Source organism: Struthio camelus, chromosome 8 (genome assembly GCF_040807025.1).
Source record: "Struthio camelus isolate bStrCam1 chromosome 8, bStrCam1.hap1, whole genome shotgun sequence".
Classification (NCBI taxonomy): domain Eukaryota; kingdom Metazoa; phylum Chordata; class Aves; order Struthioniformes; family Struthionidae; genus Struthio; species Struthio camelus.
This window is the reverse complement of record NC_090949.1, coordinates 31705791-31731692: the sequence shown is the minus strand read 5'-3', so window position 1 is coordinate 31731692 and position 25902 is coordinate 31705791. Positions and strand designations below refer to the sequence as shown.

Here is a 25902-nt window from a genome sequence, read left to right as displayed (position 1 = left end):
ATGACAAATGCAGCTAGAGAAATACCAAATACAGAGTTTTAAAACTGCTTCCACAAGCGTTCTACCCTGGCAGGGACTACTGTAACGGCAGACGTGAGTAAACTGTGTTATCTCACTACATGTGCACCTTGTAGCCCCGTTCATACTTTTCAGCTTAAAAGAATTCTGCTCGCTGTCTGTTGGCCCAGAGTACATGGGAACAAAACAAGAAGGGTATGAAAAAAAAAAAAAACCAAATTTACAATCTCTGTGCTTGCTTGCTGAAGAATTTCATGAAGCGGTATCTTCTCCATCTAGATTGATGCTACTGTCACACTCGCTTTGTGCTGCATGCAGTGGTAGATTTTCAGAGTTTTAGTTAATATACTTCAGCAAGTTCTCCTGTTATCAGGAAAAAAAAACATTACTGTAAAGAGAGTTGTCTTATTTATTTTAAAATCTTGTGGTACCGATTGATTTATATTCCATTAACACCAATTTTGACAGCTTGTATTTCCATTTCATGCAGTGGAAATTTCATAGCACAAGTCCCATAGTGGACACATCCCAGAAAGGTAGTGGGAAAGGCTTGCAGGCCACTTCCAAAGAAGTGTCATGACTGAAAGCTTCAGCCTGTTTCACTTCTTTATGAATCAAGAAAACTGCATGTAGCCAGATATGCACAGGGAAATGATGCTAGCCAAATTATACTTCAGTACAAAAAACAGTCACACAATATTGATGAAATTACTGATGCATTCCCTTTTGAAGTTGCTGAAATACACAAGATTAAAGGTTAGAGGTGATGTTTTTATTTGAAGGATGAGAGCTCTGGTGGGAGGAAAGGGAGGATGGGAAGAAGGGGAGGAGTTAAAAATAGTAAAATAGTCTCATCCTGAAAAAACCATCCCTGCCCGTACGCTACCAAACAGAAGTATTCCCTTTTTTAAACCGAATTACCAGTACAGTTACAGAAGAGTCTGTGAAGATCAGTCAGTTGCCATGGAAATATTGAGATTAACCAGATAAACAGAAATAATGCTTGAAATAAAAGCAAATTTGAACTGGTGCGTAGCTTGCTTCCATTACTTGTATTTTATCAGGCATCTGTATACTGTGCAATATTTTTCATTCAACACATCATTTGAAACCCACCAGAATCAGAGAAAGTAGTAAGTTGTTACAATTAGCATCTCTATGTAAGATTTCACACTCCACAAAACAATGCAATTGACACAGGGTTTACACAAAACACTAGGTGATATCTTGAAAATACACTGTGATCTCTTGAAAATATAATTCACTGCACAATACTGACAGAATATTTACAGAAAACAACAAAGCAATCATTAGTCTCTCATAAATAAGGTGACCAAATATCCTGGGCCTCCAATCAAGTCATGCAATCCCCCATCACAATGGGGACAGGTCAGTATTTTGCTCTGATGAGCCTTCTCCTTCCCCTACCAGTCTTCTAAAAGCAAAAGAAAAATCCCACACACAACCAAAAGTACTCAAACAAACAAACAAAGAGAGATTTATAGTCATCAAGCTTAAAATTGCAAGCTTAGTTCATCCTTTTAGTATTATGTCTCCTTTTAATCCTGTTGCTATTGCTTTGCTCTAGCAAGCTTCCCCTTTCCCTGATGCAGTGCTGATCCCGACCTTACTTATGAAGTAGAGAGCACTCAAGAGAGCTGAGCTGCAAAAAGACATTGTTTTAGCAGTGAGGAAATCAGAAGAACACAGCTTGCAGGCAAAAGGAAAAGGAAATTGAAGATCCCATTCGTGTTCAGAAAGGTTACGAGGCAATGGGACATTTTGGTCGCCTTAGTTACAAGTCTCATTGTAACTTGCATGCATGCGCTTTTGTTTTAATCTGTAAGTGTTGAATCTCACAATCACAAACAGCTCTATTCAAACACCAAACTGGTAAACAGTTTTTATAAACAGCAATCATAGGGATGAAATAACTTTCTGTCCCAGAAATCACAAAACAAGATATTCCTAGAAGTCTTTTTTCCAGATGTGCATACTGATCTGTACAAGTCCCATCTTTTTGTAGCCAGCAATAATCCTACAGGTATGACCAGCTCAAGCAGTGACCATAGTTCCTTTTACAAGTTGCATATGCGGTTGCCATTAAAGTTGACGTTCACCATAGGTTACCATACATGGCTCTGGATACCACAATTATCGGCAAATCACTTTAATGGTGACCACTATATTACAAGTTACTCCAAGTACACACACACCATAAAGGATTATTACAGAGACAATACTTTACACTCTTATACCTGCAGCTTTCAGTTTGGTTTATTTTGTTGCTGTTTTCTACATGGAGGTGGTCTCCCATGACGCATAATATGTTTTTCCAAACTATCTAGGATGGCAATTGCAATTCGCTGTACATGTGGATCAGTCTGGACATTTTCTTTGATGTTGTATAAGTGCTGCAAACCACCTTCTTCAATTAACATGTTGCAGTACCTGGCAGCTGTAAAGAGATTTTAAAAAAAAAAAAAAGTGAATTTTGAAAAAGAATCTGGTGTTGAAGTAACAGATACTGTAAACACTTACTCAAATCCACTTTCATCTCCTAGACCAGTCAGCATTTAGGATGCTTCCTGAAGTGTCTACAGAACTGCATTCGTACTTTAATGAGCAACAGTGGAACAACAGAGCCGTTTCTGTGGTTACAAATACCCGACCTCTGATTGTCTTTGTTCAGTTTCCAAATCTGTCTTTGAACTTGATTGCAAGGTGCCTTGGAATATGCACAGTATTCTCTCCCTCTCTCTCTCCCTCCTCTATATACGTTTTAAGGGTGCATACATTTCACTTTCAGAAACGGGCACTAAGGAAATCAGAAGTATTATAGTATCTTTAAGTACCTAGGTAAAAACATAACCTTTTCCAAAAAACTTCAATATGGAACAGTTATCAAAAAGTGGTATCAGATACACTGCATCATTTGTACAGATTCGTCGAGTTCCTTAGAAAGCGGTTTGCCAACTACTACTGATGCTGACCTGTAACTAGTATTAAGTTGCTATGAATGCCTTTTCAGCAATAAAATTATACTTTTCTTTCCCCTTTTCTTATTGATTTAAAAAAGCTGGAAGTGCGTCTATATCAGCTCCACTGTTAGTATATGCAGCGACAAGCCACAAACAGAGCCATATACGTAACATATCATATCAGCTTCAGAAGTTTAAAAAAAGTCAGAATGACTGTAATGCAATTCACGGAGCGTTACTTCAGATGTGCCCAATATCATCATTCAACTCAGTGACACAACACTAGAGTTAACAATTTAAATGCTGACATAAAATGTTTCATTAGGGATCACATGTGCTGCAGTGCTACTAATATCTAAGTTAGCTTAACAAGCTGGATGTGGTATAGCAAAATGGCAAGCAGAGAAAGAAAGAAAGAAACAAACAAACAAAATCAGTCCCATTCATCACTCTTTCTTTTTTATCCTCATCTAAAGAGAGGAAGGCAAAATAAAATGCCTCCCCTTTCCAGGGTAAAAAGCCTCCTTGGTTCCAAACATCAACAACTTAGCATTTTTCCCCAAATTAATCATCATATTTCAGAATTAAAGATACTTTCCCTCAGAGTAGGTTATTACATTTGCTACTTAGCATTTGGTTTCTCTGCAGCTTTCTCAGGGAGGTTCTGGCAGCACCTCTAATCAGAACTAAACTTCAGGAATAAGAGAACCACTGTTTTGATCTCAAATTAGGAATATCTCACCCAAGGATTCCCTGCCTCCCATTCTACAGTGCAGTTACTGTCAACACAAACCTCTGTGGCATGCTGAAAGCTCAGAGGTTACGACAGCATAAAAATAAACACTAAAAATAAACAGAACATATAGGACTGTAGCGAGTTGACAGGTCTGAGGTACAACGCGGAGGAGAAGGCTTGCTTTAATTTTATTAACACGGAATTACAGGGTCTTAACCAAAAACTGTTATCTAGAGTCCGGTCAGGAAAACAGCTTTATCAGAACACTTCTACTTTAATACAGGAATAATCCTCACAGATCTCTGGACAACGTACCCTGGGAACGAAGCCTCAAAAGAATTACCGTTATGAGCTTACAAACAACCACAGCGTAGAAAAATTGTACTTTATATGCAGTTACCTATTACACCATGTTACTGTTTGATCCTGAACAGATATATTTCCACTGTAGAAGTAGTGATTTATGGGACTGTTCAGCCCCAAGATAAACAGGGATAGAGTTACTGCTGTTAGGAGGATTAAACACTGGCACAGAGAACATCTTTAATACTTTGGAGGAAAGCTGCATTATATATGGTAGAAATTTATGTGAATACAGGTATGTATATCAAATTCACAAAGGGAGGAAAAAAAGAAAAAAGCATTAAAAGCCATGAAACATTGCCCCGTTTTACATTCAGGTATGCTCAGGGGATTTATTTCCTTCCCTAGCACTTAGACATTTCATCACATGCTCTCAAAGCATTTTACAAACAAGATGTTGGTGTTCTCCTTTTGCAGATGGGGAAAATAGATTAAGAAACTGACCTTCATGTCACAGCAAGTTACTACAGAAGGGCGATTAGAGGCCAGGATTACCTAAAATTTCTGTTCTAATTGTAAGAGATGGCTACCTGCTGCAATCCTTGTTCTTTAATTTAAACATAAATTTGTGTTGCCTATTACTCTTATTATTGTTCACGTCTGAATAAAAACAACCGTTCAAGGAATACCATGTGAATTCCCATTTTTCCCAGTTCATGCTAGTGAATTTTATGCTACGAAACACGAATAAACACCACTTTGCCTTAATACATACGATTTTTGCTGCAGACATGCTGCATGGCCCACACTGCCCATAACTGGACACCAGGTGTCATGAAACAGCCAAGTAGAGGAAAAAAAGGATTGAAAGACCTATAACAAAAATAAAATAAAATAAGAGAGAGAGCGCGAGCGAGTGAGAGATGATCAGCAACTCACTTTGCTACTAGAATGTCATTACTCAGAGAACATGTTCTGTCTAGCTCTTCAACATTTCATAAATCAGCATTTTAGATGCAGGATGTGACTGGCTTCTAATACTTAAGAAAGTTACTACCAAAAACGTGCAGAACAAATACATGGTATGCTTCTACCATAGCACTTGGATGCCTCCTCCTACTCCTTAGGAATAAACAGTCTAAGTGATAAGGATTAGATGGATAGTAATCATCTAATTGCACTTTTTGGCCTCAAGTCTCTTTTTCTAGGACAGACAGTGGTAACCTAGTGCTAGCCAATACAACTTTATCGGTTAGTCGTTGCTTATAGTCTTTTAGATAGGCAGCTGAATACCATAATAGAAAAGCAGGGAGAAGAACATTACATTTATCTCTTACAGGAGTCCCTAGCTGACTCTACCTTTCTTTTGTCCCAGAGGGAAACCCAATAGGCTGTATATTTCGAGCTAATAGGTCTTCTGAGTTGGTTTCTTTTGGGCCAGTTATCTTCTACCAGACAAAACCACGTCTGGCATGTGGCTTACTCTGCTTCAGGAACAAGCTTTTAAATGTAGTTCACTTCTACCGTACTTTCCAAACTCTAAACGAAGACAATAGTTACCTGTAAGCCACCATCTCACATTCCGGAGTTGGCCAATTCAAAATGGCAGAATGCTGCAAAATATAGAACCAAGAACACTCAGTGTTAAATACAAATAGAAAATTATAAAATACAGTATGATAAAGTGCACTGTCTTTTCTGTACCAGTTGTTCAAGAAGAGAGGTCCTCTGGCTGCGACTTAGTGTCCAGGCCTGCTCTCCTCGAGATATCAAATGAGCAATAATCCCTGCTGCAAAGTAGCTGACTTCCACCTCAACACTGTGCAATAATTTGCTGATATGGTCTATAAAGTCTTTCCACATTAACTCCGAGTGGAGTTCTTTAACTTCAGCTATGTTATTCTGTGAGGGGAAAAAAAAGAATTAAGAACATATCAACAAAAGTAATACCATTCAAAGGAGATGAATATATGAACTTGAACTATGTGGTGAATTTAAACGTGAGATGAGATCTTTGTACATCCAGGTGACAACTATATACCAAAATACTACTTTTGCCTTTGAAAACCTTTCCAGTTTACTGCAGGAATTTGCCTCAAAATAAAAAGATTTTCTCATAAATAGTTTAAGATCATTAGTACAGAGATTCTACTAATTTAAAGGCTAATTTATAACATTCTCAAATACTAATTCTAATTTATAACATTCTCTCATTTCATTAAATATCAAAAGTGTGCAAATCTGAATTCCATTGACTTTCAACCTATTTTTTAAGTTTACACCCATTAGAAGCCTCACTCACTGCCCTTTCTTAAAAGCTCTTTTTGTTCACACTAACCATCCATTTCAACATAATTAGTGCTTTTGGAGAATTGGCAAAACAGTCCAAAACAGTGTGAATTATGAAGAACGCACACCATAAAGATTAAAGAAGAATTTTTAAGTGTTATGCAAGTTTTCAGATTAACATTGACACATCAAGTTTTAAAAGTCTATAAGATTTCAGATATTTTTTGTTCATCTCACCAGAAGTCCAAGAACTTTCTGTTGGATGGATGACTCAGATGGAAAAGACTATGGAAAGAAAGAAAAAAAAACCATAGGTAACCATTTATGCTTATTATTGAAAAAATATTAATTATAAAACTAATTGGATAATCCACAACCAAAACCATACTTCATACCTCCAAGACTCTCATGAAAAGTTCTAGCCCTTGATTTTCAATGAAGTGCCGACATGTTGTTGGAGATTCGTCAGTGAGGTTCCAAAGTGCGCTCAGTGTGAACTTGAGGGTAGTATCTACAAGATTCTGGTTTGTTTTTTGTTTAACTATTTGAAGAAGTTGCTGGGAAAAATAAACCAAAAATTCTAGTTATGAGTGCATATTTAAAAAAAAAAAAAGTATCGGCTCCTCTGTTTGCTTCTGGACAGATTGGGGTAATGCATAGTGATCATTTATAGGCAGAATATACTAATACCTATGTGTTTAGGATCAAACTATTCAAAAACAAAACAGCTATCCGTTCTTTTCTCCCTTTAAACATGGTTGCCTGCTAAAGGAATTCCTTTGTCTACACCATAATTACATTTGCAGCGCTATTATAGATGGCAGAAAGCCATCTGCAGAATTCTCGACATCACTTGAATATTGCCAGCATTGACAATTTACTCCAAGTATTCTATTTTTAATCATTTTTAGTTTTATACAATGAATTTCAAATCAAGAGACTTCTTGCCATTTTACTTTGGATTAGTTTCTGATAGTGACAAATTTTTCCACTTTGACTTCTTTTCATCTATGCTATTATATCTCACTGTCACTGTATTTGACATTATCTCTAATAAATTCTCTAGGTTTTTCTGTTTCAAAAAAAAAAAAAACACAAAAAAAACTTTCAAACAGAATACAGATTAACGTGTTCTAGGAATTCTATCCACTTTCTTTTATTCTATATCTTTAGAAATACTGTTATCACGAATAGCTGGAAAGGGTTGGTATTTTTGACTGTCAGGAAAGTATCCAACTTACCCTAACAATGAAGAGCTCTGCACCAAGTTGAGCTGTTTGCTCTGTTGAAAGCTACGAACAAATAAAAATCACATCAGCAATTTTTTTCAGACATTAGAAATACTGCCTGATCTTTTAAAAATTTAAGTTTTGTACCTTTGCAGCAAGAATGGAAATTATGGCTACAGCCATCCTTTGCATGTTTTGATCTTCATGATTACACAGCCACTGCATAACAAGTTTGGCTGCTTCAAACCTGAAAGTTAAAAATAAGTTAATTTTCAGAAATCTCCTAAGTCTTAATAAGAGAAAAATGCACACAGAAAACTCATTAGATATAAATGCATTAAGCCAAAAAACTAGAAGTACACCTTGTACCAAAAAGGTAGAAATACACAGCAAAACTACAGGTATTGCATGAGCCTCGGTAGGCTCCGAGGTGTTTGTTTAGGGTCTCTAACTCCAGGTTACGTATCCAAGTGCAGGAGCTTCTAAAGAAGGAAGAAAGCTTTCAAACAATCTTCTGAAACATCAGAACAACATACTGTAAAGCCTCTGGGCAAAACATGTAAGTAAAAAAAATCTCTGCAAAAGCAATCCCACAGTCCCCTGAAGAAATCCTGATTTCTGTTACACTTGACCAGTGGTAGACCTATCCAGCTGAAGTCAAAATACCTATATATCAAAGCATTTTTTTCAGATCTATATTCAAAATAATTGTGAATTGCAGATCGAACAATACCATAGACCAGACAAGTTCAGCATGTTAGAATAATTTAAACTGAGCAAACAAGAGTCCAGAAACAAGCTTTGTGAATGATCATCAAGCCTCCAGAGTAGGCACACACTTCTGAAAGTCCAAGAAAGTTATAAGCCTATTTCATGACTAAGCAGTCACCATAGAAAAAAAAACCATTTCCAGATGCTACAACTCATTTTAATTGACATATAAAACTTGCCTGTTAAATGGAACATCCTGAAGGATTCTGTCACTGCATAGTGAAAGAAGGCAATTCTTTTGCAGCTGTAAGAAACGAAAATGACTTCATCAGACACACACATATTTCAGAATGCTTTCTTTCTATGAATCATTAAATATATTTTCATTTCTATCATGAGCTGTACTGAAAATAACTTGTCAGAAAAGAAAGGAAAAGGTCAGTCTGAGAAAGGGGGAAAAAGAACAACTTTTGAGTAAAATTAATCCTTTCACAGTGGGATTCACTTTCCCTCTTGTATTTAAATTTATGCAACTCTAACATGAGTGAAGGAGTTCTAAAAATGCCACAATTTTCTTTAGAATTATATCCCAAACAGAGTAGAAGGAAAGCCAGCTGAATACTCAAAGCCCATTAAATTTTAAATGTGAAAGTTGAAAGTTAAAAAAAAAAAAAAAAAAAGCGCTTTCAGAAATTCACCAAAATATTTCTTAGGATTGTTATCTATAACTGTTGACATAACTATAGGCGTGAATGGAAGAGAAGCCCTATGCAAGATACCAAACTAGGGTTCATTTACTTCTTAGCAATTCACTTTAAAATTTGATGTTTTCAATAGTGAGACTTGCCCAAACCACACTATTTCATCCAAGGACTGTCCAAGTACACGAGATTTTTCCAAAAGCCAGCAGCATCTCATTCTATGTTATTAATGTTAACAGTTGCTTGATCAATGACGCAACTCTCAAACAACTCCTAACACACAGCTGATCGCTCAGAAACTAGCTTAGTGATTAGAGACTTCTCAAAGGATTTCCACATTTCCACATTGACTTTTCCTTCAATGCATTCATCCTTCTTTATCAAGCAAAAACTTCTGGATAATCATAAGGAAATAATTTGTACCCACATATCCAAAGTCTACTAGAAGAGATATTTTGTTTGTTTTCAACAAAGGACAAGGTAACCACTTTGCATTTCTACTTAATTCTGCCTGGATAATAGTTCTGTCAAGGCAAAAGTCACAGTTTGCATTAGATATCCAATAGCATCACCTCTTGGTTTCCATCCCTCTTCTGTTTTAGCTTTTGTGTTTGCCACATCCAAGGAAGCATTCACTCTTGTCAGCAAGATTACCTCAAAATAGTGGCTGACTCGGACTACAGTATTTGCTATTCATTCATGACTTTAATTTCATTAAGAGGCCTCTTAAAAAGCCACATTATGGGAACATATAAGGCAGAAAGTACAAAAGGAAGCATTATTCCATGCGAATCCTGCACAAATACAGATGCATGTGTACTTGTTCACAGCCGCTCTTGAGATTGAGATGCGGAAAAATCTTTTCCAAGACCCACAAGACAACAGAGAAACCTACAGAAAACAGAGAAACTTAGTCTTTTACCTGTTGATGATTTGGGAAGTGTTCCATGGCCTTCAGGAGCAAGTGAGTGACATCAGCCAGAAGTCGTACAGGCATGCCTGCTGCTAAGTCTTGCTTGGTTAGGTTAAAGACGCATGCACTTGCTGCTAACTGCACAGGCAAGTTCAGGGGGTGATTTCTCATTCCAATAACCACAAGCTGAAATGCAAGAGTTTTGCCCGCGTTACTTACACATACCCCAAGAGCAATCCACTGCTGCTTGAGGCTGCAACAGTGACTCACAACACCCAGTTTCTGCCTGCCTTTTATTTAAGTGAAAAATCCATCTGGTGTGATTTTAATTCTCAGTAAGAACATTTCCCTCTGCTCAGTGATTCAAAGCAGACAACTGATACTTCTCTGAGTCCTTTTGTACCGGTTGCAGCAACCTCTCAAAGGAGATTCGCACGGAACGCAAGAGATTCTTAGGAAGACCCAAAGTTTGCTCTACATACCTGGGTAATATCACCATACCCTTTCAGAGATGAATGAGGTCAGATATGCTTTCTGCAGCGTAACGGAAGTGATGTACTGGATTATTATTTGGTGACTAGACATTTAAGATCACATCCTAAGCTGTTGGTTTAGTATATATGTATCACAATTCCTTCCTGAATTATGTTTTTGGCTATGGATATTGATTGCAACCTCACCTAAGAAAATATTTTTCCTGTTGATTATCAATTCCTTCTTGAGGTTGAAGCCAAAAATATCAAGCAAGATCAAGTAAAGGTCACTTGTTCAACTCAAAAGATCATAAGGGGAAAAAAAAAAAAAATCTGTCCTTCTGATCCCTCTTTTTATGATCAAAGAAGAAATTAAACCATTTCTAGTGTTTCAGTAATGTAAAGCCAACATCTAGAATGGGTTTCTAAGGAAGCTCCTAGGAATTGTCACTAGTTTAGCCCAATATATAACACTATTTTTTTTTCCACTTGTTACCATCCTAGAAAGTGACAATGAATAGAAATATCAGGAAATTAGGCTAGACAAATCTTTAATTTGACCCAGTATAAATATGTTCCAAAGAAATAATTCAGCACGTGCAGACAATTTCAAATCATATCAAAGTTACCCAAAAAAATTAAAATTGCAATGCTACTAAATAGCCCAGAATACTTTAACCTAACATAAAACACTGCTAGGGCATCTTCTCCATCTCTCTTCCTAAAGTCATTGTTGATTTTTATCAAATACTAAAGTTTTAAGATTAAAAATCACAACAAAAAAAAAAGTAAAAGTTCATACAATAATTGATAGCACTTTTTTGAGACGGCCTCCTTAAGTTCAGTTTAAGAAACAATTTACAAATGTCTTATCAAAAATATATTTTACCTTTAAAATTTCAGGCTTTGTTTTTTCCATTACATGTGTCAGACTAAACAAATGAAAGAGTGCTTCTCTCACAAAGAAGGCCCGTTCACTGTAACGCTTCAGTGCTTCAGAAATCTGAGTTTCATTTGCTTCTCCTGACACCTACAAACAGAGAAATAATCTTTAGTTCACAATGTCATCACTTCGTTTTAAAAATTTTGCTCTTAGTAAGTGCAAAGCTGCAATGTCAAAGGTGGCAATATTTTAGCCAAATCCTTCAGGAGGCAAATGATTATATTAATCTGCCCACATTAATCCAGAACTACATAATCTTCAAACATTCTTCATAAGATGATAGCATCCGTCTGTTTAAGCCAAAACTAGGATTCAATCACGTCTTTAAGCAGAACTGTGAGACTAAGTAAATGTAGCACTCCTAGCCAATAAAAATTGATCGTGACACACCAAATGCTTAAAAGCAATTTGTTAACTGAATGCTCTGTCAAATGAAGCTGATAAACTGACGAGGATGATATATTTCAACTCTAATTTACTGGCACTCCGTTCTACCTCCATCAATAGACAATATTTCCATTCCTTGCCTACAACAAGTTTCTTATAAGATAAATCAATAGCAATAGCTTTACAGCCCTGCTTTAAAGAACATATACTCATTGCAGAAGAAGAGCGTTCTTAAAACTAGACTTGAAATACATGCAAAAATTAAACAGTGATCTAATGTAGTAAAGAGCACATTAGAAGCTATGGGCGACTGCCTTAATATGTGCTTAAGTTTAGAATAATAAATCGGAAACTAGCTACAGATTTTTCTACTTCCCAACCTGATGTGTTTTCCACTAACTGAGTTTTATCTACTTTATAACTGTAAGTTGCGTACCTGTAGATGGTTTGTTCCTCAGTCCTACTATTTAATGAATCATTGCTGCAGCCACTGTTTTTAAAAAGTTCTTATAGAAGGATGCAGAACTTGTTCTACTTAATCTGTCACATAAGGGAAAGCAAATGTTCATAGACTGAAATGTCATGTTCCTTGCATCTTGCATTACATAGGCCAAAATTTTCAGACCTTGCTGGAATATCAGGCATGTTTTACAGTTTTCCAAGAACTGATACCATCTTGGATTGGCTTTACGTTCTCGCCTCATTAAACCAGGGCAATCATATCTACCGAGCAAGGAAACGTTCCACAGCCAATTATACACTACATGAAGAATTTACACTCAGCTTCATGACGATAAATCACCGTGTCCGCCTCAACTGTTATATAACCTATAAATGTTTACTCTCTCAAGAATTTTCTATGATCCAGTTATACAGGACTGTTTTACAACATAAATATTTTACTTCTAGTGTCTCCACACCTGCTGCGTCCTGTTTATTCTTTAGTAGTATCTAGACTAAGCAGCTGAATATTTCAATATTGTCACTAATGAACTTCAGCTCACAAAAATCAATTCCTGCCTACAGTCTTTTCCTGACAACCAAGCCACTGAGGAAAGGAATATGAACTGCACTTTGCTAACTCCACTGCTAAAAATCCATCACGATTTTCATGTTATTAGAACCTTCTTCATTCCCATCTTTTCATATCACAATCACTCACATGAAACATATATTCTAAAGAGCAAGGATTACATTGAATCATGTTATATCAAATGTGAGGTGTCATTTTCTGATGCTGTACACCAGTCATGTTAAATGGGAGCCTGCTTTCTACAACACAGCATTTCAACATTCATACATGCTGCTGTCAGCTGTGACAACTACATAAGTACTCAGGAGACCTGGACGTTAACGATCGTCAAAAGTTCCAAGCAAAAAAGATCATTATGACAAAATTGTTAAAACTGCGTCATTTCACTTGCCTATAACCAGAGCATTCTAAATGTTATAAATCAAATTTTAAAACTCCGCTTGCACAGGAGACAGACTGAAGTACAGCCACGTCGTGCAAACTCTTCCTCATTCCATCTGCAGTTTCCGTCATTCTCATGGCACAGTAGAAAACAAAACTGTCAGTAGCTTGGTCAAGGATGCTACACCATTGACACCGACATGTCTAAAACACCTTTCTTCTTTAATGCTGGCCCCTTTATACAGGCTACAGGACAGACTCATTCTCCAGTTCTATAACTATATGCATCTTCTAAAGACAGACAAGCAACTTCTTGTTGCTTGGTGCTAAAAGATAAATAAATGCACTTCAGCAGTCATCTCATCCTGAAGGGCCAAGTAAGTAGTTTAGGATTTGCACAAGAAGAACTATTTCATCCTGAATAATTGCTTCTTACACATGCATCACCAAAAGACCTTTCACGGTGGGTAGAAATACTGTAATTAGGAAATAGGAGTGGTGATGGAGTAAAGCAGCAGTTCAGTTATTAAGTTTTAGTAAATTTACTATGTTAGGCATGAAGTGCTCAAAGTTTACACAAATTGCACCATCGGCTCTTACAAGTTTCTGCCTTATGCTAGAGACCATGATGAAAACCAGAGAATATTATCCCAATAAATGACTTCAGACCAGAAAAAGTTCAGCTTTCTTAGATCTGATATCTTAAATCAGGACTTGACACTCACTGCAAAGGCACAGAAGATGGACTTTTTTTACAATAGTATTATGTAGATTTAGCAGATACTGTGCCAAAAATAAGTAGCAGTCTGAGAGACAATCAGCAATTACAATTAATAGATGAAAAATGAATCTATAGCTTCCTTCTGAAACACCCACATACATTTGTTACAATTGACTCGTCCTATTTTTCCTGCACATTTTAGTTTTCCAGTACAATTAATCCCCCCACTTAACCTTTAGGTTTCCTTCTCCTGTTAGGAATTCTGAGTAGCCGGCATCCGTAGCTAGCAGTCCTACGAACTGCATTGTTGGACGTTGCTGAATAAATGCTTCTACAGCCTTATCCGTAACATGCTTTCTTCCAGAAATATCCAGAGACACGAGGTTAGGCAAGATATCTTTCTGTTCCAGTAAACGAAGTGCTATGTCTGATGTGAACTGTTTATCATCTGAAATATCCAGATGATTTAGATATTTTAGTTCTCTTATAACATCCAAAATCTGTGTTGTGGTCATTTTCAAGCATTTCAGGTGGTGCATGGTCAAAGATTTGAGATGGTCTTTGCAGGTAAGGAGTGCAGTTATGTCAGTGACAGAGGTGTTTGATATATCCAGACTTTCTAATCTAGGAAGGGAAGCAACGTCTGCCAAGTCCTCATTGTAGAACAGAACGTTGGTAATACTCAATGCACGAAGCCCGGAGAGCTGACTGAAGCACCTTTCATAGGGGTCTTCCAAGGAAAGAGTTAATGAGTTCAGCACAAGGCATTGAAGGTTTTGTTGGATCCATTTATTGCTGCCAAGTCCACTTATAATGTCCGTGATTGTTATATCTGCATTCACCCCAGTAGCATCAAGTTCTACCAGCTTGTGATGGCAGAATGCTTTCCGGAAAGCCACAGCGGAGATTTTTGCTTTCCGGATACAAGCTCGTTTCAAACGCATCTGGTTGCCTCGGAAAATGCCCACTGTTCCGTCATTCAGCAGCCCTATTGGAAAAGAGCGTAAGAAGTGTTAAAAAGGAAAATTAATTGCAAAATAATGCATATTGAATCATTATGCCACTGATTCCAAAATCTTACATTTCAGATTCTGCTTTTAAGATTATGATCTCACTTTTGGAAAATTCCAAGTTTGAAAAATTGGAATTAAAGTTGGAGCTAAATTAAATTAAAATGCAGTACATAAACAATGTCTCTTTGGCTCAGAACATGGAACGTGCAATAAATGAAATGTGGACATGATTCAGAACCTTTCAGACTACAGCCTGCATTTTCTGCATTTTCTCACAGTAACTAGTTAGAGATGTGATAAAGAGTACAATACCAACGATCAAGGAACAGTTTCCATCTTGCTTTAACTAATCTGAATAATTTAGCATTTGGTTGAACTCACAAGTAGGATCAATACACTAAGCTCAGCTAATGAAGTTCTCTCACATATCCTATATGAGGAAGGTAGGAGTGTTGCTCAGAAACAAGCTAAATGTGAGAAAGAAACCCCAAAAGTGTTTCAAAAAGAAGAAAGAGGAGGACAAGGAAAGAGAGTGGGAAGGAGAGAAAGACAGCAACGACAAAGAAAAAAAAATCTGCCTATGCAGTCCTTTCTTGCAGCATGCTGGCAACATCTTTACTGAAATAATAGGCTTAGTTCTATGCACAGGATTATCCAAAATGCATAGGAAACGAGGATTTCTTATTTGTATCATATCAGTAAAGTGATTGCTGCATTATAGAAAGTCATAAGAGAAGGGCATGACTGCATAAGCATGCACACAAGAGGAGTAGGAAGAAAGCGTCCTTCTAGTTTCACTCTAGAGGTTTATAAACTCCTGTTTTGAACCTCCTATCTATAAACATACTGAGAAAAGAAACTGAAAATGCAATATATTTGAATAAAACCTTTGCCATCACTACAGTTTGTCTGGATTTAAGTCATTAGGTAGACTTCCTCTGTGAGGATATCAAGTTAATATTAAGGTCTGCAGATCTTTCTAAAGAACAAGCAGTTTAGGCATTTCTCATCTGGTAGCTGAGGCATTTCTCTTTTGCAGAGAAAGTAAAAATAGGGGGCGAGACAACTGGTACCTGGAGAGAAAGATTAAGTGCAATAAATAATTTGGTAAAATATTACCAAATGGCATCTACGTTTTTGCTTATCTTTTCACTTGAGGATCAAGTTAGGCTATGTCACTAGCCTACTTTAGCCACACCCTGTTTATCTGGCATGCACTTTATTACATGCTGCACCTTCTCTGATACAGTATTTGTGACCTCTCTGCGGCTGGAACTGTCCTCTTCGCTACTAGCATCGGTAGTAAGTTTCTGTTCCTTGAATCTGGTTTCTTGGGACTACCCTAAACAATTAAGTATCAGAGGTAACACATACTGAAGATGGATGGGGTTTTGGAGTTTGTTTGTTTTTTTGTTAGAACCATTGCCCAGACTATATGGGACTGGAAACAGCTAGAGAAAACTAAAACTCCACTATTTGCACAACAAGACTCCAGTGATTTATTAGTCAAATCCATCCTACAGGTGTAGGGTTCTTAGTCTGTTTTAAATGATTTTTTGATGTCTCATCTCTACATAATGTCTCCAGAAATAGGTCTTCTGCCACTTTTTTTTTTTTCAGACTAGCCTAATCTATGCATTCCTTCTTTTCATGCTAAGATGCCTTTACTGACGTGAGCTTAACATATTCCTTTGTGTGCTTAAAGCAAAAACAGACAGACAGGATGGGAGCCCTCCACTCAAATACATACTGACATAAAACATGCAATAAGCCAGCACCTATAACGTAAAAAGATAACGATGTGGTTTGCATCATTTTTTATAACAGATTTGAAACTGACTGCTTTCCAGCAAATAATTCCACTCCATCAAATGTGCCAAGATTGCCGACAAACTTGTACACAGCACTAAACACACTGACAATTAAGAAAACATAATTCAGTTAATTGTTCTGCAGGAGAAATCATTGCTATCAGTTAGTAGCTATTTGAGCACTGTTGACCAAAATTGACCAAAAGAATCAAAGGAAAAAAAACCTAACGTTCAATTAATGGAACATTAAATTAAAATTGTAACTATGAGGCAAAAAACTTCCTATTCAGAGCTTTGTACATAGCTATGCAGCATTCAGCCGAAGTTGTGGCAAAGCTGGAGTAACAGAAATTCCCTATTAAGGAATATAGTTTAAACAGCTCCAATATCAGATTCTACTAGAAAATACACCAGCACTACAGTGTCACGTTCCAGTAAAATATTACTTAATACTTAATAATTCACAAATGATTTTTTTTTTTTTTTTTTTTTACCATGAAATGCCATCGTCTGCAGCAATCGATCAGCCACTTCTTGAGGAAACATTCCCGGCTCCTGTAGGCAGAGCGTTCCATCTTGCCTTTCTGTACAAAACTTCTCTAGGTTGGCAGTCAGGAAATTCAAACAGATGTCAAGCAAAGAATAAGGCGATGCTTCCTCCTGTCACGTGCAAGGCACAATGAAACAAATGAGATTTACTCAAATCATTGTCTTTCTCCATGAATGTCCCATTCCTCTACTATGCTGTTTTTAGGCAAATCATTTTTTGTTAGTCTGATTCTCACTGGAACAGGCAAATAGTACAAAAGGATAAGTCCCCCTTACAAAAAGGGAAGCCCCTCTTTGGAGGCACCCAGCAAATGTACCTCAGGTCACAGGATAAACGACTGGCCACACCGATGGGCAGTCCTCTCCCACAACCACCCCTGGAGCCACAGCCCAGCTTGTCTGTTGTACAAGACGATGCAAGTCCTGCTTGCACTCACAGAGGAAGAAAAGTATTTTCCTAATTTCTGATAAGTTGAAATTATGAAGTCTACTGGGAATTAATGAAACAAGATAGACCGATAGAAGAAAATCATATATCCGTAAAGTGATAAGCAGGAAAAGACAGCACCTACTGTTCTTAAAAACGTGGAAGGCATGGAATCAGGCTTTCTAAGTATTCTGGTATCCAAAGATACAAATAGGAGGTAATAGTAAGTTCAGGTGCTCTTGAAAAGCCTGCTTGTTACTTAATATCGTTAAGAGTACTTAAGAGTACTCAAAAAAAAGAGTACTCAAGTTATTTAATTCACAATACAATTAATCAATTACTGTTTTTTTTTTTTTTAACTAAATCACTTTAGCTTTGAAATGTATTTGCAGTCCACTAAACTGACAGTAAAAAAAAAAATGCTGGTTTTGTCCATCTAGCTCAATTATAATTTCCATCAAGGTTTAACAAGAAAAATGTCAAAGTAAAATACGTATTTCAAAAGTATGTGGTTCATGTATTTAACTTTTTAATAAGTATGTTGGAGACACATATATACCAAACATGGCATAAAAACAATCCAGCTTGCAGATAAACATGGTCTAATTACAACACTAGTCTATTAAAGTAAAAACCTGTTTTGTAAAATAAATTATACAAATGCAATATAGGATTAAAAATGAGAGCATTATTTAAAATCAAATGTTACTTCTTTGATTAATCTTTAATTTAAGTCAACCCACATTAGAAAACTACTCCTGAACTACAGCAGAAATGTAATAAATTTTGATACTGAAAAGGCGAGCTAAAACTTCAGATCAAAAAAGGAGACTCAGAAAGACCTACTTTAGCGCCAAACTCTGTGCGGCAAGAATTAACAATTACTACAGTCTTCTTTCTGGTCATAAATACCTTTTTCTCCTTTTTATGCTAAGGACCTGGAAATCATACACAGAAGTACCTCAGGTACAAAGGACAAAGCAGAATATAAACTTAAACTATACCTTCAGAGATTAAGATTGTACGTTTAATAAGAAGAACTCCAAGGATCTGGTAATTCAGTGCCTAATAATAGCCTCCTGTTTTCAGTCACACAAATTAATCAACATAAAGAATGACTCACAAGCATTGTGAATCATCCCCAGCACTACACAAAAGAAGGCCAAGTGACTGGTACATACTCCCTCTGATAATTTTGAAAATAACAGCATCAACTGTTGCCACATCTCATCTGTAGGTAAAATTGTAGCTTGCCTTTTAGACTGAACGCTCTGGATAACTTCACCTTTCTTTTCTAGATCATCTGACTTCTCTTCTGTCGTTTTATTTGCCTCGTGTGTTCATCAGATAAATACAGAAATATGTAATAGGTCACACAAAATAAATTTCAAGAAAAATACAACTTGCATCTTTTAAAATCAGCTGCATATACTTGAAGATGGGGAGATATCACAATAGGTCAAAGACAGCTTTGACACTTATCTTTAATGATTCATGTATTGTCAACATAGACACTGTAGTTTAATACAGAGTCTGAAGACTTAAGTACAGGTCTGGGAACTAGAAACTCTAAATTATTCAAATGTAAGCTCTTTCTGCAGCATTTGACACTCAACTTCCAACCCCTTTGACTCGATTTTTCTATCTATAAAAGAAAACAGGCATATTTGTCTCAGAGAGATCTCCTGCGCTTAAAGGAGATCTTTAGTGCTTTAAGTCTCTTTAAAAAAAAAAAAAAAAAAAAAAAAAGCTTGATTATTACATTGTGGAAGAAATAAGAGTTATTTTTCTGATGTGACTTGCTGAAAACAGCAATTTTGACTGCCTCACACCGTAAGCCAATATGAAAGGAAGGGCGAGAATTTGGAACCTTTAACATCTTTTGTAAGGTACAAAAATGCCTGAAATACTTCTAAAGAGAAATCCAACTAATTACTCAAAAATAGGACATTTTTAAAGGAAAGGAGAAAGATTTCTGTTTAACCTGAAACTAATACACAGGCCCAGGAGCTGCATGACAGCTGCTGACTCAAACAGAAATCAGAACCCTTGCTCAAAAGCCTATGAAACATTCCCGCTGAACCAAAGACATCCTCATCTCCCATTAGCTCCTGTACTCGGAATTTGCTGCTTAAATATGACAGAAACACAACACTGGCTCTGTTAATTTCTTCTGGCACTGTCCCATCACTTCTGCCAGAAAAGCTAAAATACTTCACATACCAGTGTGCAAACTCTGATGAGAATTTTTGGCCTTGCAGATAGGCTGCTAACAAATAAATCAGAAAGCCATCAATCAATACTTCTAACTGGTCAAACTCTAATTTGGATCTATTATTTTAATTTTAGTATTGAATAAGCACTTTAAAAGTCCACATAGGACATCACCATAACAATAAAAAGATGCAGGCCACTATCAGAAATCAGTGATACTCTTGTTGTTTCCATGCGTAATTTTTACTAACTTCACTTATTCCATTTGTAGGAGACATGGAGATGTTTATAAAGTTTCTTTAACTTTTTGCAAAAAAGGCTGATGAAACACCACTAATGAAGGCTCTTAGGTAACCTGAGCAGATAGGGCAAGTATTTGTATACATAGCTAATAAAGTCCCTTGACAAGCATCAGGAAAATGATTTCCTAGGTTGTCCACTACCGAAACAGAACAGCTGGAATGTATCCTGCAAAACTCTTATGTGAGCCAGCAGCATTCCTCTTCTGTAGTACATCATGTGCCCCTTTAATTTAAAAAAAGAACATTACCCAGCTAAAGATCTCAGAATAAGAGTCTTTATTTGTATTTAAATGCTCACAAGTTTAGCATTTAGATCTCTGTTAAAACTACTTATGCTTCCGAATGTCAATTTGAAAACAAATTGGGCTATTGTTTTCAGTTCATTTCACTTTCTGCTTCTAATACTCTAAAATGCAATGCTTTAACATGTCAACCATAGCTCAGGATTTTTTTTAAATTCAGAAATATTGGGAAAACTTTTATTACGTAGATTTGACTTTTGTCATAGCCGTTTTGTCAGGGTTTCTTTCATTTCATCAAACTAATTCAGCAGGCAGTCGAGAAAAAAAAAAAAAGGTCACGAAACCACAGACTATGCATTGCATGATACAGATCTTGACACCTTCATTTGCTAAAACTTACATTAAGAATAGTAATATGACACATCTAAAACCAACTAATTAATGGAATGAAATAGAAAATAGAGTAAGTCCATTTAGATGGACTTTTTAAGGCTTATTTCAATGAACTATTTAAAAAAAAAAAACAAACAACACTTTGTCCATGGTAAACTAAGGTAAACTGGAGGGGAGGGGGAAACTGCATGGCTGTTGGCATCTAACAGTAATCTAATACAGGTAGCAAACTGAAATTCAATACCTGTTTCAATATGATGTCAATACGATGTCATCCAGTTCAGCTTCTGAGCATATATACACTATGTCATTGGCAAGGTTCTCACAAAGAACACTATCCTCCACCTTTTCTTTTAAAATCTTCTCATATCAACTTTAAATACTACTAGAATATATTTTACCCTTTATTTCAAAATCTAGATATAAAGAAAGCTGATAAAGGGACAGCTTAAAGTACCTGGAATAATTTTGAGAATCCTAAACCTAATATTATGCCTACATTATACATATTACGCTCATTACCATGAGCGTAAGTATCGAAACAAAATACTGTTCCTTTTGCAAGGCATTATCATGCAACCACGCACCTATAGAACAGCAAGAGAGGAAAATTAAAATAAACAAATAAATAAATAAAGACATGGGTTTAACTGACATTTTCCATCAGGAACAGCAGTCTAATTTTGCAGGAAAAAAATTCCACTGCTGTGTAGGCCTTTTTTACTACAGGCGTTGTGATCCTACCATCTCACCCTGAAAGATTTAGTTCCTTTTAGCTTTGTGTCTCACTCATTAAAAAATAATAATCTTTTTTTCCATAGGTAGTTTTTGATCAGTTTTTTTGTCAAACAACTCATATAAAATCTTTGAAGACAGACACCAATTTCAGCTTCAACAGAACAATTTTATGGCTTACTCTCAATTTTTATATCCATTTATTTTGGTATGACAGAAACCCGAACGTGCAAGGTTTCTGTACACTCTACAAGGCCCATCGGCTTTTTTTCCTTGAAAGCTCAAAGGGGATAAGGATGTAGGATAAGAGACTTTTCAAATAGTGGCAATTATTTCTCTCAGCAAGTTGGCAAGAAAATAAGAGGCAATTCAAGACCTTAGTTATTGGTTTTGGACATTCTATGTTTTTCACTGCTTTTTTCCCCCCCTCCCCACAGCCCTAAGGCTTTATTTACATTCTTAAAATAATCAAGAAGTAGTAGCAACTCAAGTAACGGTGAACAAAATTCTTCTGAGCCCTAATAAAGGAAGGGGAAGGCAAGCAAAAAACAAACAGATGGTTCAGTGATTGACGCTATACGGAAAGCTTTACGATTATCCTGCTTAGGTTAAGCAGAATGAAACAAAAGTAGGTGATTTATTAACTACCAGACTCGAGCAGAGACTATGAGCCGAATTCATCAAATTTAATATTTTCATTAATTATTCTGGCACAACAAATGGGATCACGCTGATGAAAGCTGCTAGGCACGCAAAGTTGGGAGGGATCACAAGTGCAAAAATTATTAGTGCAAAAAATTAAATAGAGCTATATGTAAGGCCACCTATTTGAAGATGATATCCAGACCTCCAGACAGGCACTCATCAATTAAAAACTGCTGGAGACCAGAACCTGAATCCTTTACTTAATAGCAGGAAAACAACGCAATGTAGCCAAAGAAGGTATCAGGAGAGGCATCAGGCAAAAATAAGGCAGTATCAGTGTCATTTCCAAGGCACTAGGAGATTTCATGGGACTATTTATGCCCAAGACATATTTGCACGGTTTCAATTTGAACACAAGTTACTAAAACGCTCGGGGGGGGGGGGGGGGGAAGCCTGTTGGGAAGAAGAGACAAAACCAGCTTTTCTTATGTGTCTAGCAGATCAAAAGGTGTGAGGAGATATGAACGCCGCCCTATAAACATGGTGTCGTGAATAAACGCTATAGGAGAAGGGCAGTTAAGGTAAAGCACAAGGCCAGCACAGTGACCAACCAAAATTAAAATTTTGCCACGAACGCAGAAGTCGGGACAGAGCTCCTGAACATCAGGCGGGCAAGTCCTACCTCAGCGGGGGCAAAGAGGGAACCATCTTTAAGACAAGGATCAGGGGAGGGGGGAAAAAAAAAGTTTATTAAGGGATTAAATGAAACAGTACCTGTAATAACAAGGGAATTAAACCAGACAACCCAGGAAGCGCCTGCCAGTGCTTTACAAGCAAACCTGCACGCTCATCTCCCACGCAGGGCAGTGGGCAGAGCAGCACCCATACGCCCTGCTCCGAGGCCTGGCTTTAACGTGCAGAAACGGCTGTTTTTACCCGCCGGCTGCTGCAGCAGGGCAGCCAGGCCCGTGGCCCAGCCGGTGGCGCCGACGGCTCGGCTCTCCCCGCACCCAGGGGCTGAAGGGCGCCGGGGGGGGGGGGGGGGAGAGGGAAGGGCTGAGGGGCGCGAAGCCCCCGCTCGCTGTGGAGATTTCGCGCCGCGCTACGCCCCCCGCCCGCCCCTTGTGCGTGTATAAGCGGCGGCCGCAGCCGTCGCGCAGCGCGGAGGGCGGCCGAGTCCGCGCGCGCCCCCCTCAACGGTTGGCAGCGGCGAGGTGGGGGGGGGGGGGAAGAAGGGGAAGGCGCGCGCGCGCCCCGGCCTCGCCTCGCGCCGGCCTCACCTGCCCCCCCGCCTCTCCCTTCCCCCGCAACGCCCCGCGCCCCACAGCGCCGCCGCCCTCGCCCCCGCCGCGGATCGCCTCAGCTCCCCCCCGCCGCCGCCTCCCTCCGCCCGCACTCACCATGGCGGCGCGGCGTGTGCCGGACGCGAACGCCCAGCGAGCCGGCTCCCGGCGCGGGGCTCCTTTTTTTTTTTTTTTTTTTTTTTTTTCCCCTCCCACCCCCCGTTTTGCCTACCCCCCCCCCCGCCGCCGTCGGCCGCCGCCGCCCCGACCTGGAAGTGAATGTGGCTGAGCCGGCCGGGAAGCGGCGCTGAGCCCGCCTCCCTTAAAGGGCGCCGGCGTCAGGCGAGGGCGCGTCGGCTCCTGCCGCCAGGTGTGAGGCGGGAGCGGCGGCCTCCTGCGCTCAGCCCCTGTCAGCGCTTTTTCCTCGACGTCGTGTTGCCTCCGTGGCCGAGCAAGGACGAAAGGGAAAAATGAGATTTGCCGGTGAGTTTGCCCCTTGAGCAAATGCTCTTCCGTCCGCTGAGGAGTTAAGCACTTACATAGCAGCCCTTATCTGTGGGGAAGCCTCTCTCACCGTCAGGAGTCTGATGTCATCCTCACGGGTCGGCCTGCATATCTAAACTGGTTTCCTGCACAAACTCGTTTCTTACAGTAAAGTGAATAACACCATAGGTTTTGCTTCCTGCAAGTAGGAGAGCAGCTTTGCCATGAACTTCAATACCAAATAATTTCAGGCCTCACTTGCAGAAGTACATGAAGAGAAATACAGTTATTTTTGTGTCAGGATACAAACTAAAGAGTGATACCGTTACCCTGTCCAGGCAAAACGAAATTACGAAGATGTTATGGTTTAAACCTTTTATGGAGTTGCTGTTGTCATGTACAGCAGCTCTGAACAGCATTTGTTTGCAAACCAACACATAAATAATCATTAAGGAAAAGATACTAATTTATGTTTTTATCATTAGATTATGACAACACGTTCTACAAACAAAAATATTCTACAAACGCAATTTTACCTGTTCAATGACTTCTTGACAGCAGTCAGTTGTAGTCCCATTGTTTAGATTGGGGTTTAGATTGGGATGTCGAGGCAGAGAAAATAAACAACGTCCTTGGGATCAGACAAGAACAGAATCAAAAGTCCCCACGTTTCTGAATTTAACTGCTTAAAAAACTAGCCTGGTTAGAAGAAATGACTTATATAATTATGGCAACATAAATGATCTTAGATAAGTAAAGAAAGAGGTAGTATTCTTATTCTTAGTGCATTGTCTGTTTCTCCCACTTGCTAATGTCTTTCAGAGCTTCTAGTCTCTTTTCTTCTACACTTAATTGCAAATTCACTCCCTCCCTCCAACCCGAGTATCCCCACATACCCTTGTCCTTACTTTATTTCTCTCATTCTGTCTGCATTTATGATAGGAAATACCTTCCTTTCTCCTATCTGGGCTCAAACAGTGAAAGCTTTGAAGACACAGGCTAATTTCCTACTCAGTGCTAGTGCTTGGCCTCCCCACGGTACTCGAGAAGTGCAGTAGCAAGGGAAGCTTGCTGTGCTGCTGCAGTCCTAGGATAGAGTTTGCTCTGTCGAGTTGGTCCTGCCACAACAGCGGCATCAGAAACGGCAAAGACGAAATCCCAGCAAGAACAATCTCTTTGGAGATTTGTACTAGCAAACTCAAGAGTTTCTACTGCGCCTATGCAAATGGTCATCTTCCAAAGCCCTTCTGCAGAGCAGAAGAGGACTTGACAAGAAAGTTCTCAGGTGTCAGTCAGCATGGGCCAAACAATATATATTCTCTTATTTGCATTCTCACAGACATGTTAGTGCTTTCGCTTGATACATTTTGAAAGAAGATTTTCGTTATTTGTGGCCAGTGTGTGATAACTTCAACCCAAATACTGAAAAGTTTGGAAAGTTTTAAGCAAATAATGTAGCAATAATTTTAACAGCTGGTGTATTTGGACTTTGGTAATATGTCCAGCAGGTGGTGCCATCGGCCCGACCTACAGTAGTCCTGGCAGTTCGCTCTGGTTGTTAATGGACAATCTGTTTTTTTTTCCTATGGAGCCTATGCACAAGATTTAGCTGAGTTCTGTATATTCCCAAAACTTGACAACTCTGTGTTATATTACTGAAATCATTTGGGACAAAATATTGTCAAGTATTCTTTAAAATTAATTTTAACTCTAGGCCGTTCGTCATGTCCATTTCTAATGTGCTGCTACAGTCAGAAAGTTCAGTTTGTGCTCAAAAATGCTGGAATTGGAAAGTGTGCCATACTTTGTGTAAGTATCCTAATATCACATCTTGCTTGAGCTGTAAATTCAGCCATACCTAGAGAACTACAATTTGTTATGTTTTGTCAATTGCTTACCGATCTCTGGGCGTTCTCGATATCCCTGGCACTCAGACATACTAGGAGGGAGGATTCCCATCAAAAGCATCTGTCAGAATTTTTGCTG

General features: G+C 38.3%; 1 protein-coding gene across 4 annotated transcripts; it reads right to left on the bottom strand.

The window, feature by feature from the left end:
* Positions 1-413: 413 nt before the first annotated feature.
* On the bottom strand, positions 414-25902 carry LOC104149583 (protein zyg-11 homolog B). Of its 4 annotated transcripts, XM_009683256.2 has the most exons (15): positions 25815-25902; positions 24453-24547; positions 17138-17303; positions 14053-14807; positions 11244-11384; positions 9891-10067; positions 8507-8571; positions 7704-7803; positions 7569-7619; positions 6723-6884; positions 6565-6612; positions 5743-5940; positions 5599-5651; positions 4814-4911; positions 414-2476 (listed from the first exon to the last, which is right to left on the bottom strand). In XM_009683256.2, the coding sequence occupies exons 1-15, from the start codon at positions 25882-25884 to the stop codon at positions 2286-2288; spliced, it is 2370 nt and encodes a 789-aa protein (XP_009681551.1). In that variant the 5' UTR covers positions 25885-25902; the 3' UTR covers positions 414-2285. The 4 variants fall into 4 exon arrangements, with proteins under 4 accessions (XP_009681551.1, XP_068809263.1, XP_068809262.1 ...); XM_068953162.1 differs by lacking the exons at positions 24453-24547; positions 25815-25902 and adding an exon at positions 23703-23990; XM_068953161.1 differs by lacking the exons at positions 24453-24547; positions 25815-25902 and adding an exon at positions 23551-23722.

Excerpts from the sequence above, each read along its gene's own strand:
- LOC104149583 (XM_009683256.2), bottom strand. The coding sequence starts at position 25,884 with ATGCTTTTGATGGGAATCCTCCCTCCTAGTATGTCTGAGTGCCAGGGA. Across the intron at positions 7,804-8,506 it reads CAGGATGTTCCATTTAACAG|GTTTGAAGCAGCCAAACTTG; the intron begins GCAAGTTTTATA and ends TTTAACTTTCAG. Across the intron at positions 6,885-7,568 it reads CAGAGCTCTTCATTGTTAGG|CAACTTCTTCAAATAGTTAA; the intron begins GTAAGTTGGATA and ends TATTTTTCCCAG.